Genomic DNA, 16,436 nt, shown 5'->3' with positions numbered 1-16,436 from the left:
GGTGTGGAGGAAGGAGCGGTCTAATATGGTATCTGCTGGCAGGGGATAGGCCAGGGAGGCAGAACTCTGCTGGACACAGTGGGTATAAGTTACAGCATAGTCTGGCTACGCCTCCCTATAGCCAGGTGGAGAGACTCCAGGATAGGAGGAGGCAGCAGACATAGGAGTGCTGCAAAGCAAGTCGATGAGAAGACCTGCCACTAGGAAGAGTAAAACAGTGACCGCGGTGGATAGGATAGTGCAGAGAAGGAATGCGAGACAAAAGCGTAACACAGTACTAGCGATACCAGGGGTGCTTAGGTAAGAAGGGGACAATCACACTGCCGTCTGCCCTGTCTAGCTGATCTAATACTGGAGATAACAAGGGTGCTTGGGTAAGAAGAGGCTGCTCACACTGCTTTTTAGACTGGAGTCACACTTGCATATGAAAACTCGGTCCGATTCTCATGCCGAAGAGTAGGTCGATTATTTTCTCACTTGTCATCCATGTGCGGTCAGTGTGCTGTTAGTGTGCTGTCCGTGTGCAATCCATTTTTTTTCTTAGCAGCTATTAGTCATTTACATGACCATTTACAGTGTTCTCAGCTACATGATAGAATTGTATCCATAAAAACGGACCTCACTAGGATGGTCCATGTGCTGTCCGTGTGACATCCGTTTTTTTGTTCTCGCACCCATAGACTTGCATTGGCGAATCTCGCGTGAGATACCCTTGCAGTCGCAGCATGCTCGATTTTTTTTCCTCAGTCCGATTGGAGCTAAGAAAAAAAAAGGAGATTGGAGCTGTCTCATTGATTAGCATTGGTTCGAGGCCAATGCAAAATTTTCTCAAATTGCACTCGTGCGAGTCATACGCAAGTGTGACTCCAGCCTTACTCTGTTTTTCTGATCTAACTCTGGAGAGATCAGTGGTGCTGAGGTAAAAAGAGACTGCTCACACTGCTGTTCACTCTATCTGACCTCATATAGAAGATACCCAAACTGCTGAGGTAAGAAGAGGCTACTAACACTGCAGTTTACTCTGTTTTTCTTATCTAATACTGGAGATATCAGAAGTGCTGAGTAAAGAAGAGGCTGCTCACACTGCTGTTCACTCTATCTGACCTCATATAGAAGATACCCAAACTGCTGAGGTAAGAAGAGGCTACTAACACTGCAGTTTACTCTGTTTTTCTTATCCAATACTGGAGATATCAGAAGTGCTGAGTAAAGAAGAGGCTGCTCACACTGCTGTTCACTCTATCTGACCTCATACAGAAGATACCCAAACTGCAGAGGTAAGAAGAGGCTACTAACACTGCAGTTTACTCTGTTTTTCTTATCTAATATTGGAGATATCAGAAGTGTTAAGTCAAGAAGAGGCTGCTCACACTGCTGTCCACACTGTCTTCCTGAATGCTGATCTGCTGCTGTGAGCTGATGATAGTTAGACATTATATAGTGTGGGTTATGTCCCAGTATAGGAGAAGTGCTTATTACTGTGCATGCTCACAGGCACCTGTCCTACTAACATTACAAGGCAAGTATTTGTCAGCGTCAAAAGATTGTGGTTATTTTAATTTCATAGTGATTAATCACTGGCGAACTCAGACAGAAGAGGGACCCTGTGTAAGGAGAGTATATGGCGCTTCTGCGGAACAGTAGCTAATTATATGTAATTCCATCTGCTTTGACGGTAGAAGTGGCCCCTTGCCTCTTGTGTCCCTGTGCGGCTGCACAGGTTGCACCAATGTGTATGTCTGCCCCTGTGATTACCTCCATGGACAAACAAGCCTGATTTGCTAAATAAAGGTTTTTAGGAATTTTTTTTACAATTTCATTTTCTAATTCTCAGGGAACTCATTTAATCTGCACTTTTTTCTTACTACTTTTTTTACTTAGAGAAATCCAAAACTTACACAGCAAATCAACACCGAACTGGTGACGCGCCACATGCTCGAAAATAGACGTCAGGATCGGAAGGAGCGCCACCGTCGTGTAGTTTATATTCTGGGAGACACCCTTCATCTGAGTTCTTGAATGCGTGAATTTTCCAAGCTTTAAATTTTCCAAGGTCTTTTCTAAATCTTCAGCCGCATTTTCAAAGAAAGCTCTAACGCCGGCTTTTACCAGCTCCGAACCAGACTTCATCACTGTCCTAAATGGGAACAAACGGGCACGCGCCATTTACAACAAAGTTAATAAACAAAAGACAACTAACAAGATAATCAATTAATGCTCTTGACATTTTGTTTTTTTTTTTACCAGAAACAGTGCCACTTTTGTTGATAAGCTGTATATGGCATTGCCGCTCAGGTCAATTAAAATTAATACAGAGAACAGCATACTTTCTGCATAAAATTATTTAGCTAATAACGTTTGTATGACACCAGAAAAAAAACCTTAAAAGTAAAAATGGTTTAATTTTTTTACATAAATTTAATAATACACTTGAAAATGAGAAGCTTTGTAATATATTTTATTAGAGAAATCAGTTTATTTCTCCTCCTGGACTGATCTTTCATTCTCAATTCACAGGTAAGATCTAGCTACTGATTAGCAGTAGTCTCTTGGTGCTTAAATACTGCCATCTTCCCTGGACTGGTGCTGGTGATATTATTCAGTTCATTCAAGCTCTGGTTGCAAGCAGGTGGCTTGTTCTCATCCTCTAGTATCGTTATACTAGAAGTTCAGTATATGCTGAACTTCTGCCCGAGTCATCGGTGGATAAGTAGTTCATGCCTGTGTGTCCTCCTTTTTTGTATATATAGGAGATGGCAGTTGGTGCTCATAAAGTTCTATGTAGATCTTTAACTGTTGTTTCAGGAAAATGTGTATTGGCTTTTAGCTTCTCCCTTCTCCATAGAATTTTAGAAGCACCAACAGTCATTTCCTATCTCAGTAATGGGAAAATCTGTCGTCACTGAATGCACATTTTACCCATGAAATGAGAATGCATGATCTATCCTGGAGGAGAAAGGTGTCATCCCTATGTAGGAAATTCTTGGCCAATCGTTGTTCAACACTAAACTTGTAGAAAAACGAAAAAACTAGTGACGATGAACTGCTAATAAACAAGCTCAACGAATGTTCAGAGTCCTCCAGAGCGGCCTATGATGGATCCGAGGGGGCAGTGAAAGAGGAGTTTGAATTTATTTATTATTTTCAACCAATCCATGCCTAAAGGAAAATTATTTTACTGTTGGATGACCACTGATGGCATGTCCTAACAGATAAATGTGAACAGGTGCTGTCACGGGCAATAGACAGTCATGTGGTTTCTGGCAATTGAAGGTCACAGCGATTGGCTGTGCAAAATGCTCCCTGACTTTCAGTTGTTCCTGCTGTTAGTACTCATTGTACTAGGTATGGATTTTCATCTCTCCCCCTTTAAAACCCAGAAGGAACTTGCTTTCCACCTAGCTACTGATTAGCAGTAGTCTCTTGGTGCTTAAATACTGCCATCTTCCCTGGACTGGTGCTGGTGATATTATTCAGTTCATTCAAGCTCTGGTTGCAAGCAGGTGGCTTGCTCTCATCTCTAGTATCGTTATACTAGAAATTCAGTACATGCTGAACTTCTGTGGATAAGTAGTTCATGCCTGTGTCCTCCTTTTTGTCTTCTCTAGTGTTTAGTGGGGTTGACGAAGAACTCATCCCACCCGTTCCCTATTTAGGGACCAGCACTAGGGATACCTAGGGTCAGGTATCCGGCTAGGAAAATACAGTCATATGAAAAAGTTTGGGCACCCCTATTAATGTTAACCTTTTTTCTTTATAACAATTTGGGTTTTTGCAACAGCTATTTCAGTTTCATAGATCTAATAACTGATGGACTGAGTAATATTTCTGGATTGAAATGAGGTTTATTGTACTAACAGAAAATGTGCAATCTGCATTTAAACGAAATTTGACAGGTGCATAAGTATGGACACCCTTATCAATTTCTTGTTTTGAACACTCCTAACTACTTTTTACTGACTTACTGAAGCACTAAATTGGTTTTGTAAACTCATTGAGCTTTGAAATTCATAGGCAGGCAGGTATTCAAGTAGTTCTCCCATTTGAATCTCCTATGAAGAGTGGCATCATGGGCTCCTCAAAACAACTCTCAAATGATCTGAAAACAAAGATTATTCAACATAGTTGTTCAGGGGAAGGTACAAAAAGTTGTCTCAGAGATTTAAACTGTCAGTTTCCACTGTGAGGAAATGGAAGAACACAGGTACAGTTCTTGTTAAGCCCAGAAGTGGCAAGCCAAGAAAAATATCAGAAAGCCAGAGAAGAAGAATGGTGAGAACAGTCAAGGACAATCCACAGACCACCTCCAAAGACCTGCAGCATCATCTTGCTGCAGATGGTGTCAATGTGCATCGGTCAACAATACAGCGCACGTTGCACAAGGAGAAGCTGTATGGGAGAGTGATGCGAAAGAAGCCGTTTCTGCAAGCACGCCACAAACAGAGTCGCCTGAGGTATGCAAAAGCACATTTGGACAAGCCAGTTACATTCTGGAAGAGGGTCCTGTGGACTGATGAAACAAAGATTGAGTTGTTTGGTCATACAAAAAGGCGTTATGCATGGAGGCAAAAAAACACGGCATTCCAAGAAAAGCACTTGCTACCCACAGTAAAATTTGGTGGAGGTTCCATCATGCTTTGGGGCTGTGTGGCCAATGCCAGCTCCGGGAATCTTGTTAAAGTTGAGGGTCGCATGGATTCAACTCAGTATCAGCAGATTCTTGACAATAATGTGCAAGAATCAGTGACGAAGTTGAAGTTACGCAGGGGATGGATATTTCAGCAAGACAATGATCCAAAACACCGCTCCAAATCTACTCAGGCATTCATGCAGAGGAACAATTACAATGTTCTGGAATGGCCATCCCAGTCCCCAGACCTGAATATCATTGAAAATCTGTGGGACGATGTGAAGCGGCTGTCCATGCTCGGCGACCATCAAACTTACCTGAACTGGAATTGTTTTGTAAACAGGAATGGTCAAATCTACCTTCATCCAGGATCCAGGAACTCATTAAAAGCTACAGGAAGCGACTAGAGGCTGTGATTTTTGCAAAAGGAGGAGCTACAAAATATTAATGTCACTTTTATGTTGAGGTGCCCATACTTTTGCACCGGTCAAATTGTGTTTAAATGCGGATTGCACATTTTCTGTTAGTACAATAAACCTCATTTCAATCCAGAAATATTACTCAGTACATCAGTTATTAGATATAGGAAACTGAAATAGCAAAAACCCAAATTGTTATAAAGAAAAAAGGTTAACATTAATAGGGGTGCCCAAACTTTTTCATATGACTGTAGGTGTGGAACCTATATATGGTGGTGAGGGACTCCAGGGACCAGCAGTAGGTTTGGTCAGGGGTCACCATCTCCCCCTTCCCTTACCTTTCACAGCTTGCTTCGTACTTCCCCGTACCTAGCGTGACTGGCACAGACAGAACCAAATTCTCTTGAAATGCATGGATTCTCATACATATAGTTTTTTAAGTTTGTGTATGAAGTATTGGAATCTTCATACATGGATGACAACATCTCTACTTATTGTGTATGCTTCTAAGCACTGAGTGCTGGCAAACAGGATCATTTTCATGTAACCTATGACTCTCATTGCCAGTGATAGCAAACAGAATATAAACTGGAATGAAAACTCATAAAAAGTACCGTGTGTCGAGCGTCTGGGCCAGAATGTGCAGACAGCTCACCATGGTGGCAGAGTCACTTCCTACAGAAAAAGGGACGAGAGTAAACATTTTAGGGCACACATGGACGGTCAATATAGCTGCATAATTACATGTGTTTGCACTGGCTACTGTGTCAATCTTGCATTTGATACACGTGACAATGGCGCACTGGTGACATGCAGTATTAGAAAGGATATGAGACATACACAACAGTGATGATGTACTACACAGTATGGTACCTACAGGACCGGTCTCTGCATTATTACGTCCTATCTTACTAGCTGTCATTGCTCAAAGCTATATATATATATATATATATATATATATATATATATAAAAAAAAGTAAAATTCTTTTAAATTGTAAATTATTGGGACCTTCTGAGCCAAGATGATAGCGTGAGACGTCTTTCCGTTATGATCTGAATGAAAGCATGGCGTCACACGACACTGAACTAAATCTTTCTCGTCTATTGACTTCAGTTACCACTTGATGCAGCTCTTTAGGGTCACAAGTAATATAATGTAAAATGATATAAAGGGATGACTATAGCTGAAAACCCTTTAAAGAGTTAAGGGGGTTGTTTGAGATTCAAAAAAAATAAATAAATAAAAATAAGAATATCCTTAAAAATAATAATTGAGAAATCCTCAGAGTTCCGGCATCATCATTTTAGAACTGCAGAGACAGAGATTCCTATTCAAGCGGTATCATTGGTCAGGGGGGCCCCCAAATTGGCATTGGCTGGTGGGACAACTCTGCCAAAATTACCAGGTTTTAATGAATTTTAAGGGCTACAAGCAGTTACCTATTTAAAGAAAATTTGCACTTCAATAATATTTTTTCCTTTACTCTAAAAAGGTTTCAAAATCCTGTGCTAAGTTTTATGATATATATTTATAGTATTCAGAGCTTAGTAATTTATTATTATTTTTTTTTTAGAAGGAGCTTTAAATCGTTGGCATATACAGTACAGACCAAATGTTTGGACACACCTTCTCATCTCTAGAACAACTGTTAAGAGGAGACTTTGTGCAGCAGGCCTTCATGGTATAATAGCTGCTGGGAAACCACTGCTAAGGACAGGCAACAAGCAGAAGAGACTTGTTTGTGCTAAAGAACACAAGGAATGGACATTAGACCAGAGGAAATCTGTGCTTTGGTCTGATGAATCCAAATTTGAGATCTTTAGATCCAACCACCGTGTCTTTGTAGAAAAGATGAACGGATGGACTCTACATGGCTGGTTCTCACAGTGAAGCATGGAGGAGGAGGTGTGATGGTGTGGGGGGGCTTTGCTGGTGACACTGTTGGGGATTTATTCAAAATTGAAGGCATACAGAACCAGCATGGCTACCACAGCATCTTGCAGCGGCGTGCTATTCCATCCGGTTTGCGTTTAGTTGGACCATCATTTATTTTTCAACAGGACAATGACCCCAAACACACCTCCAGGCTGTGTAAGGGCTATTTGACTAAGAAGGAGAGTGATGGGGTGCTACGCCAGATGACCTGGCCTCCACAGTCACCAGACCTGAACCCAATCGAGATGGTTTGGGGTGAGCTGGACCGCAGAGTGAAGGCAAAAGGGCCAACAAGTGCTAAGCATCTCTGGGAACTCCTTCAAGACTGTTGGAAAACCATTTCCGGTGACTACCTCTTGAAACTCATCAAGAGAATGCCAAGAGTGTGCAAAGCAGTAATCACAGCAAAAGGTGGCTACTGAAGAACCTAGAATATAAGACATATTTTCAGTTGTTTCACTTTTGTAAGTATTTCATTCCACATGTGTTAATTCATAGCTTTGTTGCCTTCAATGGGAATCTACAATTTGTAGAGTCCTGCAAATAAAGAACACTCTTTGAATGAGAATGTGTGTCCAAACCTTTGCTCTGTACTGTACATAGACTTCAAACATAAAATTTTGACTATTGGCACCCACAACTAAAAGGAGCACATGAGTTTCCCGCTTACTATTTATAGCAGGGGTCCCAAACACGCAGCCCGTTGGGCTCATGCAGCGCCTCAGGCTACTTCTTGCAGCCGGCAGGCACGTGGACCTGGTAATGATCACAGCCGATGCAGGGGCCGCAGCAGTCAGCGCTTTATTTCAGGTAAACACTTTGCTGGCATTGCGCAGGGTCAAGCTCTCTCTGCGCAACTATTTCCATGGCAGCCGCTATGACGTCAGCTGCTTGCCTCTGATTGGCCGGTGGCTACCATTCAAATAGTTGGGCAGAGAGAGCTCAACTCTGCGCAGCGCCAAATTTCGGATGAAGCGCCGCCTGCGATCGTTACCACATGCCTAGAGATAAAAGAAGCAGGGAAGAGAATGCCGAGGGAATGGAGGACAAGTGAGAATAATGTTTTGGTGTGTGTGTGTTGTGAATGTGTGAAATGACATAATAGGGCACCAGGATGGGACATTGCTATAAAAAAAGAGAACCTACATGGATGGACACATTAGTAAAAGGAATAATGATGGGCATGTTAATAAAAGGGGACAAGGTTGGGTACATTACTATAGGATGGGGCACATTACTATAGGATGGGAAATGGGATGGGCACATTACTACAGGTGGGGACCAAAATGGGCACATTACTACAGGATGAAGACCAGGATGGGGCATATTACTACAGGATGTAGACCAGGATGGGGCACATTACTATAGGATGGGGTGCATTACTATAGGCTGAGGACCAGGATGGGCACATTACAGGATGGAGACAAGGATGGGAACATTTCTACAGGCTGGGCACCAATATGGGCACAGTACTACAGGCTGGGGACCAGGATGGGCACATTGCTACAGGTTGAGGACCAGGATGGGCACATTACTACAAGCTGAGGACTATAATGGGCACAATACTACAGGCTGGGGACAAAGATGGGCACATTACTACAGGATGGGGACCAGGATGAGCACATCACCGCAGGCTGGGGACAAAGAAGGGTACATTACTACAGGCTGAGGACCAGGATATGCACATTGCTACAGGATGGGGACCAAGATATCCACATTACTACAGGGTGGGGACCAGGATGAGCACATTACTACAGGATAGGCATAAGTATGTGGTACAGTACTATAGGCTGGGGCACCAGGATATGCACATTACTATAGGATGGGGAGCAGGATGGGCACATTACTACAGGATGAGGACAAAGTTGCGCATATTACAATAGGATGGGGACAATCACTAAAAGATGAGAGCCAGGATTGGCACAGTACTACAAGATGTTGGCCAAACTTACTGTATGTTGCTAACTGTAAAACTATATTACTTACAAAAAAGGCGATAAAGTGTGAAAAAATCAAAATACAGCATGAACATTTTTTAAACATACAAAAAGTTTATATATAAATAAATGTGTACATTTGTTATAGTAAATGGGCAACAAAATGTTCAAAAAAAGTGATCCAAAAGAACATGGTACCAATAAAAATTTCACTTTGTCCTGAAAAGAATGTAGACCCCTCAAATTATTTTTTTTTCTATGTGCGGCCCATATACCTAGCTGAGTTTGAGACCCCTGATTTATAAATTAATAATAATAGCTCCCTCTAGTGGTGCCTGTCAAATGTCAGAATGTGATGCTTTAAAAGGGAATCTCTCATAAGGCATTTGCAATTTAATCTGAGAGCAGCATATTGCAGCACTACAGACCCTGATTTAAGGGATGTTTCACTTATTAGGCTATGTGCTGTAGTTTCAATATAATCAGTGTTTTATCAGCAGGAGAATATCACTGCAGGACTAAAGCGGGCTTTACACGCTACGACATCGCTAATGCGGAGTCGTTGGGGTCACGGAATTCGTGACGCACATCCGGCCGCATTAGCGATGCCGTTGCGTGTGACACCGATAAGCGATTTTGCATCGTTGCAAAAACGTGCAAAATCGCTAATCGGTGACATGGTGGTCCATTCTCAAATCTCGTTACTGCAGCAGTAACGAGGTTGTTCCTCGTTCCTGCGGCAGCACACATCACTGCGTGTGACGCCGCAGGAACGAGGAAGCTCCCCTTACCTGCCTCCCGGCCGCTATGCGGAAGGAAGGAGGTGGGCGGGATGTTACGTCCCGCTCAGCTCCGCCCCTCCGCTGCTATTGGGCGGCGGTTCAGTGACGTCGCTGTGACGCCGCACGGACCGCCCCCTTAGAAAGGAGGCGGTTCGCCCGTCACAGCGACGTCGCCAGACAGGTATGTATGTGTGACGGGTCTGGGCGATGTTGTGCGAAACGGGCAGCGATTTGCCCGTGTCGCGCAACAGATGGGGGCGGGTACCCACACTAGCGATATCGGGACCGATATCGCAGTGTGTAAAGTAGCCTTTAGTCACATGTACAGACCAATCAAGCTAATCTGTGTAACCCCACCCCCACCACTGGCCGATATTGTACAGTGTACACAGGAAGCTGCCAATCAGAAATGTGGGTGGGGTTATACGCAGATCATCATCTACAACAGAGAAAACAGGGATTCTGTTCTAATTTAACTAATTAGTCTAGATATATTGCTGGAATCAGGCTCTCTGTCCCTACATCATGCTGCTGTCAGATTAAACGGCAAAAACTAGCTGACAGATTACCTTTAAATCTCTGTTTATGCAGGGACTATGATAGCTTTGTATCCAAAATTGGATCTTTATCCAACATCAATTTAATGAGCACAGAATTTTGGACCTAAAGTAAAGGATATGATAATAAAGGGTGGTGATTCACTTAAACCATTCTCACTTTTTTTAGGTTCCTATATACGTAAAATTGTGATCTTGTGTCGGTTTACATACATTTTTAAGATTTCCATGTGTTATTTCACACAACACAGAAGTCAAGTTACGTGCCATTTCCATGCATTATTTAATAGAGTACCCTGGCTTGCAATTCCTTTCCTAGCCTAACTGAGGTTGACTTACCAAACAGTGATATCCTATGCCTTACAAGAGCTGCCAGTTTGCAGAACAGACTGAAGTGACAGGGAAAAGTACAGAGGAAATGAGAAAAAAATGGTAACAAGTTAGGAAAAAGATGCAAAGAATAATACTGAAATTGGTAAGACACAGACATGCAAAAGCCATACGTACATACAGATACAACGAAACAAGGCACTTCCTATCACTTAATGGGAATCATACAGTAAGACATGGAAATATGAAAGATTTAGTAGGACAGTACTATGCAAACAATTTGTTATCTGTACCAGAAGGCCAGTAAAATAATGGCTTACACATAAAAGGTCACAAATATGTAAAATAAAATTGTTGAAAACATGATAAACTTTGTGAATAAATGAATGTATTTTCATATAGAGAAACAATAATCGATTGATAATACTTTACAATACAATAACAAGAGCGCTGATGACATAAAATATACGACAATATGAGATGAACATTCATTTATTTTTGTATTTGAATGTATCTGGAATAAAACATAAATGCTTCCTACTGACCTTGCCACCATCTCCTTCTCTTTGTTAGATGCATACCCACTGCTGCTCAGAGTTTTAATTGGGGATGACAAAAAGTACAGGCAGTGATTCTTAAAGTACTGGTCAACCAGAGGTAAGAGGACCTGCAACACAAAACACAAGGGACCTTAAATCATTACCAATGGAGCAGAGAGAAGGAAGGAGCCCGCCTAACCAAAAAATAGGAATGAAAATGTTAGGTTAGGTTCACATTTTCGTTGTTTTGCAACAGTCACATGCGTTGCTTGACGCTTGTGACTGATGCGTTGTACAACGGATGACAAGAATAGAATTCATTGTTGGATTCCGTTGTAAAACGTGAGAGAGAGAGCGATCATCTGATCATTCACAATAGCCGGCTGCCGGCTTTTGAGAGTGAACAGATGTTCTCCCGGCGGCCGGCTATTGTGAACGATCAGCTGATCGCTCTCTTTAGCCGGCCGCCGGGTGATCAGCTGATCGCTCACATTAGCCGGCCACCGGGTGATCAGTTGATCGCTCACAGAGGCGGCTGCCGGGTGATCAGCTGATCGCTCTCATTAGCCGGCCGCCGGGTGATCAGCTGATCGCTCACATTAACCGGCCGCCGGGTGATCAGCTGATCGCTCACAGAAGGCGGCTGCCGGGTGATCAGCTGATCGCTCTCAGAAGCTGGACGCCGGGAGATCAGCTGATCGCTCACATTAGCCGGCCGCCGGGTGATCAGCTGATCGCTCACATTAGCCGGCCGCCGGGTGATCAGCTGATCGCTCACAGAAGCTGGCCGCTGGGTGATCAGCTGCTAATCATCCAGCCGCCGAGAAAGAGAATGCGCAGCTTAATCAAAAGGATTCTGCTGCTCAAAAAACACTACATGCTGCGTTCCTGCCGCACGATGATCAGTCGTTCCACAACTGATCAGTCGGGCGGAGGATGCAACACAGCATCATCAGTCACAATCCGCCGCTCATACAAGTCTATGGGAACAACGGAATCCGCCAAACGGATTGCGTTGTTTATCAGAGTGGCGGATCGTGACTGATCATAAACAACAGAAATGTGAACCTAGCCTTGTACTGGCAGGGGTGTGGCAGCAAGAGGCCTAATACTGTAACTAATTCACCTCTTGATTTTTAAAATGTAAATGTCAGGCAACGTCCTGTGTGTTGCATGGACCATACCTCACAGCTGTGCAAAGACACTATGGGGAAATTGGGGGGGGGGGCAATTGATGCCACTGTCCTGCTCTCTATCTGAAATGTTTTTAAATATCAAGACTCCAAGATGGGTCTCCAAGTGTTGTGTCTTGTCTGTACTGGTAGAGGTATGGGAGCACCAGCTCTGCACCTGTTTCTCATCCACCTCAATATATTTTATGTCAACAGTCTATGCCAAAACAGCAGGGCTGCACTGTAAAATGTATATTTGCTGTTTTGGAAGCTTTTCGACCCTAGTAAAGGTGTTTTCTCTGCCTTAGGCCTCTTTCACACGTTCGTAAAAAACCACGCACGTTTTTCACGGACGTTTCAGAGGTGCATTTTGCCCTCCGTGACCCGTGTTTATGAGCTACGTGCGTTAGCCGTGATAACACACGGAGAACAGGAACTTTCTACTCACCTGTCCCTGGCTTTGCTGTCTGTGGTACTGATCTTCGGTCTCCGGTCCTGCAGACTCCCCGCTGCTGCTGCTTCCGGCCGCAGTGAAGTGAATATTCAATTAGCATAATGAGCGGCGGTCGGCAGCAAGTGACAGCAGCGGCAGAGACAGCAGGGCTGGAGAAGGTGAGTAAAGGTTTGGTTTTTTTTCTCACAGACACATGTCTTCTCTCCGGTGCGTGTCACACGGAACACATCTGTAGGGTCCATTTGCATTACGTGTGACAGGTTTGCGTTCCGTGTGACACCCGTGATGCCAGAGAGAAAACGGACATGTCGGCGTGAGAAACACACGGACACACGTAAGTACGGAACGGACACACGTTCCGTGCGCAAATACTTACGTGTGTCCAAAACCATAGGAATACCTAGGTCTACGTGTGTACGTGTCTCTGGTACGTGAGAAAACTGCCAAATACGTACCGGAGGCACGTACGTGTGAAAGAGGCCTCAGTTGAATCCAATGGGGTTTGAAATTGTTTGATGAACCGTTCGGCAAACTCTTCAGTGTACATTGCGAAGCTCGCCAAAGTTCAAAGTGCTCATGTGCATGACCTGCCGGCCTGTGTGGATGACGTAGGACGCGTCATGAACACAGGCCTCAGAAGAAGGAGGATGGCAATCGCACAAGATGGAAGAGGCGCTTGACCGAGAGCAGCAACATCCATTGGATCAGACTGCCCCCTATGTGAGTATTATAAAGATGTGTTTTACGTTATATAGAATGGCCTGGGAAATTGTATACAGTATTCTAGAATGTTGTATATAAGAGCTCACTGGTGGTGGCTGCAGGTCATAAGGGAAAAACCTGGTGACAGGATCCCTTTAACACCTTTATGACATCCACCATACATGTATGGCCAAGTCAAAAGCGGGTGTATGGAGCGGACATGTATTGTACATTAAGCAAGAAATCATTCAATATAATAAAAGTTGTGTAGGAAGTATATTAACATATAAATTAAATTCTTCGATGGAACTTACTTTAGCAAAAAACTTGATTTCCTGCTCATGTGGTGACTTCTCCGATTTTCCACTGCCCACAACAGCCTCTGTATAAATAACATTAAATCAAAGAATGCGAATCCTCAATATACATTTATACAATATTAAAAGGCTTCTATCAAAATGAACTATGTGCTTAAGAAATTCCATCCGGAGGACAGATACAGCTTCAGACAAGATATACTTGTGTATTAGCATTTTTATCTTACCTTTTAAAAGGGGTGTCAACTACTTGGACAACCCCTTTCCATTTACTATATTTGCCCTATTAAAATAAAAATGCTTATACTCTCCTCAGGTGTGTGTGCAGATCTAGCGGTGTCGGCATTTGCTCTCTAGGGGCTCGCAAATTGTTGTTGTGTCAAATCAGACCTTCACCCAAACAGTGCCGGCTCCCCTCTCCACCTTCAGACGAATTGAATAGGGGTTGTCCAAGTAGTGGACAACAAATCCTTAAAGGAAATCCCTATTTATTGCAGGACAACTTTTTATTAACGGTTCCAGGTAGGTGAAAATAAAGAATAAAACTATTTTCACCTTACAGGTCCTCTGTACAGTTACCGCTGGTCTGCTGGGATTTGCAGGGGCGTCGCATGAGTGCTGCAGCCACTCAGTGGCCACTGATCAGCTGCAGCACTCACATTTCCTCTGAGCGGAAGAAATATTATAAATGACATTGCTCAATTACTAAAGATTCATTCATTCTAGTTGCTACATTTTTGAATCTGGATGGATTTTACTGCAGTAAAAGAGTAAATTGTCGTTATGTCTTTCCCCTTTGTTATTTTCTAGTATGTTATTAAATTGTCCTGTCAATATAATTAATGTCTCCTGTTCAATTACAAGAAAGCTCTAGAAGAAAAGAGACTTCTATTAATCTAAATTTATATATATATATATATATACACACACACACATATATACATACACGCACACTGTATACTGTGCGCACATTTTATATACATATCTATATATATATATATATATATATATATATATATATATAATAATTATAATAATAATAAATATATAAAAAATATCTACAGTGCCTTGCAAATTTTTCAACCTTTTCCCACATTTCAGGCTTCAAACATAAAGATTAAAATGTTAATGTTCTTGTGAAGAATCAACAAGTGGGACACAATTGTAAAGTTGAACGATATTTATTGCTTAGTTTAAACATTTTTTTAAAAAATAAATAACTGAAAATTGAGGCGTGCAATATTATTCATCCCCTGTAAGTTAATACTTTGTAGCGCCACCTTTTTGCTGTGATTACAGCTGCAGTCTCTTGGGGTATGTGTCTATCAGTTTTGCACATCGAGAGGCTGAAATTCTCGCCCATTCTTCCTTTGTAAACAGCTGGAGCTGAGTGAGGTTGGATGAAGAGCGTTTGTGAACAGCAGTTTTCAGCTCTTTCCACAGATTCTCGATTGGGTTCAGGTCTGGACTGTGACTTTGCCATTCTAACACCTGGATACGTTTATTTGTGAACTATTCCATTGTAGATTTTGCTTTATGTTTGAGATCATTGTCTTGTTGGAAGACAAATCTCCGTTCCAGTCTCAGGTCTTTTGCAGACTCCAACAGGTTTTCTTCAAGAATGGTCCTGTATTGGGCTCCATCCATCTTTCCATCAATTTTAACCATCTTACCTGTCCCTGCTAAAGAAAAGCAGGCCCAAACCATAATGCTGCCACCACCATGTTTGACAGTGGGGAGTGTGTGTTCAGGGTGATGAGCTGTGTTGCTTTTACACCAAACATATTGTTTGGCATTGTGCCCAAAAAGTTCGATTTTGGTTTCATCTGACCAGAGCACCTTTTTCCACATGTTTGGTGTCTCCCAGGTGGCTTGTGGCAAACTTTAAACAACACTTTTTATCTTTGAGAAATGGCTTTCTCTTTGCCACTCTTCCATAAAGGCCAGATTTGTGCAGTGTACGACTGATTGTTGTCCTATGAACAGACTCTCCCACCTCAGCTGTAGATCTCTGCAGTTCATCCAGAGTGATCATGGGCCTCTTGGCTGCATCTCTGATCAGTCTTCTCCTTGTTTGAGATGAAAGTTTGGATGGACGGCAGGGTCTTGGTAGATTTGCAGTGGTATGATACTCCTTCCATTTCAATATGATCGCTTGCACAGTGCTTCTTGGGATGTTTAAAGTTTTGGAAATCTTTTTGTAACCAAATCCGACTTTAAATTTCTCCACAACAATATCATGGACCTGCCTGTTGTGTTCCTTGGTCTTCATGATGCTGTCTGTGCTTTAAACAGAACCCTGGGATTATCACAGAGAAGGGGCATTCATACGGAGATTTGATTACACACAGGGGCTTATATTTATCATCATCAGTCATTTAGGACAACATTGGATCATTCAGAGATCCTCAATGACCTTCTGGAGTGAGTTTGCTGCACTGAAAGTAAAGGGGATGAATAATATTGCACGCCCCACTTTTAGGTTATTTATTTTTTAAAAAAGTTTAAAATAAGCAATAAATTTTGTTTAACTTCACAATTGTGTCCACTTGTTGTTGGTTCTTCACCAGAACATTAACATTTTTATCTTTAGGTTTGAAGCCTGAAATGTGGGAAAAGGTTGAAAACTGCAAGGGAGACGAAACATTTTGCAAAGCACT

General features: G+C 42.5%; 1 protein-coding gene across 9 annotated transcripts in view; it reads right to left on the bottom strand.

Moving 5' to 3' along the window:
- The window catches only part of LOC142258359 (ryanodine receptor 3), an 847,167-nt gene that overhangs the window by 278,091 nt on the left and 552,640 nt on the right, over positions 1–16,436 (bottom strand). For all 9 annotated transcript variants that reach the window (XM_075330934.1, XM_075330936.1, XM_075330935.1 and 6 more), the window contains 5 exons: positions 13,774–13,841; positions 11,138–11,259; positions 10,602–10,651; positions 5,664–5,724; positions 1,899–2,137 (listed from right to left, as the gene is read on the bottom strand). In XM_075330934.1, coding sequence (XP_075187049.1) covers positions 1,899–2,137; positions 5,664–5,724; positions 10,602–10,651; positions 11,138–11,259; positions 13,774–13,841 — 540 coding nt within the window. The remainder of the gene's footprint in view (positions 1–1,898; positions 2,138–5,663; positions 5,725–10,601; positions 10,652–11,137; positions 11,260–13,773; positions 13,842–16,436) is intronic.

Source organism: Anomaloglossus baeobatrachus, chromosome 12 (genome assembly GCF_048569485.1).
Source record: "Anomaloglossus baeobatrachus isolate aAnoBae1 chromosome 12, aAnoBae1.hap1, whole genome shotgun sequence".
NCBI lineage: Eukaryota > Metazoa > Chordata > Amphibia > Anura > Aromobatidae > Anomaloglossus > Anomaloglossus baeobatrachus.
Note: the sequence above shows the minus strand (reverse complement) of the source record. Positions and strands in the feature narration are given on the sequence as shown.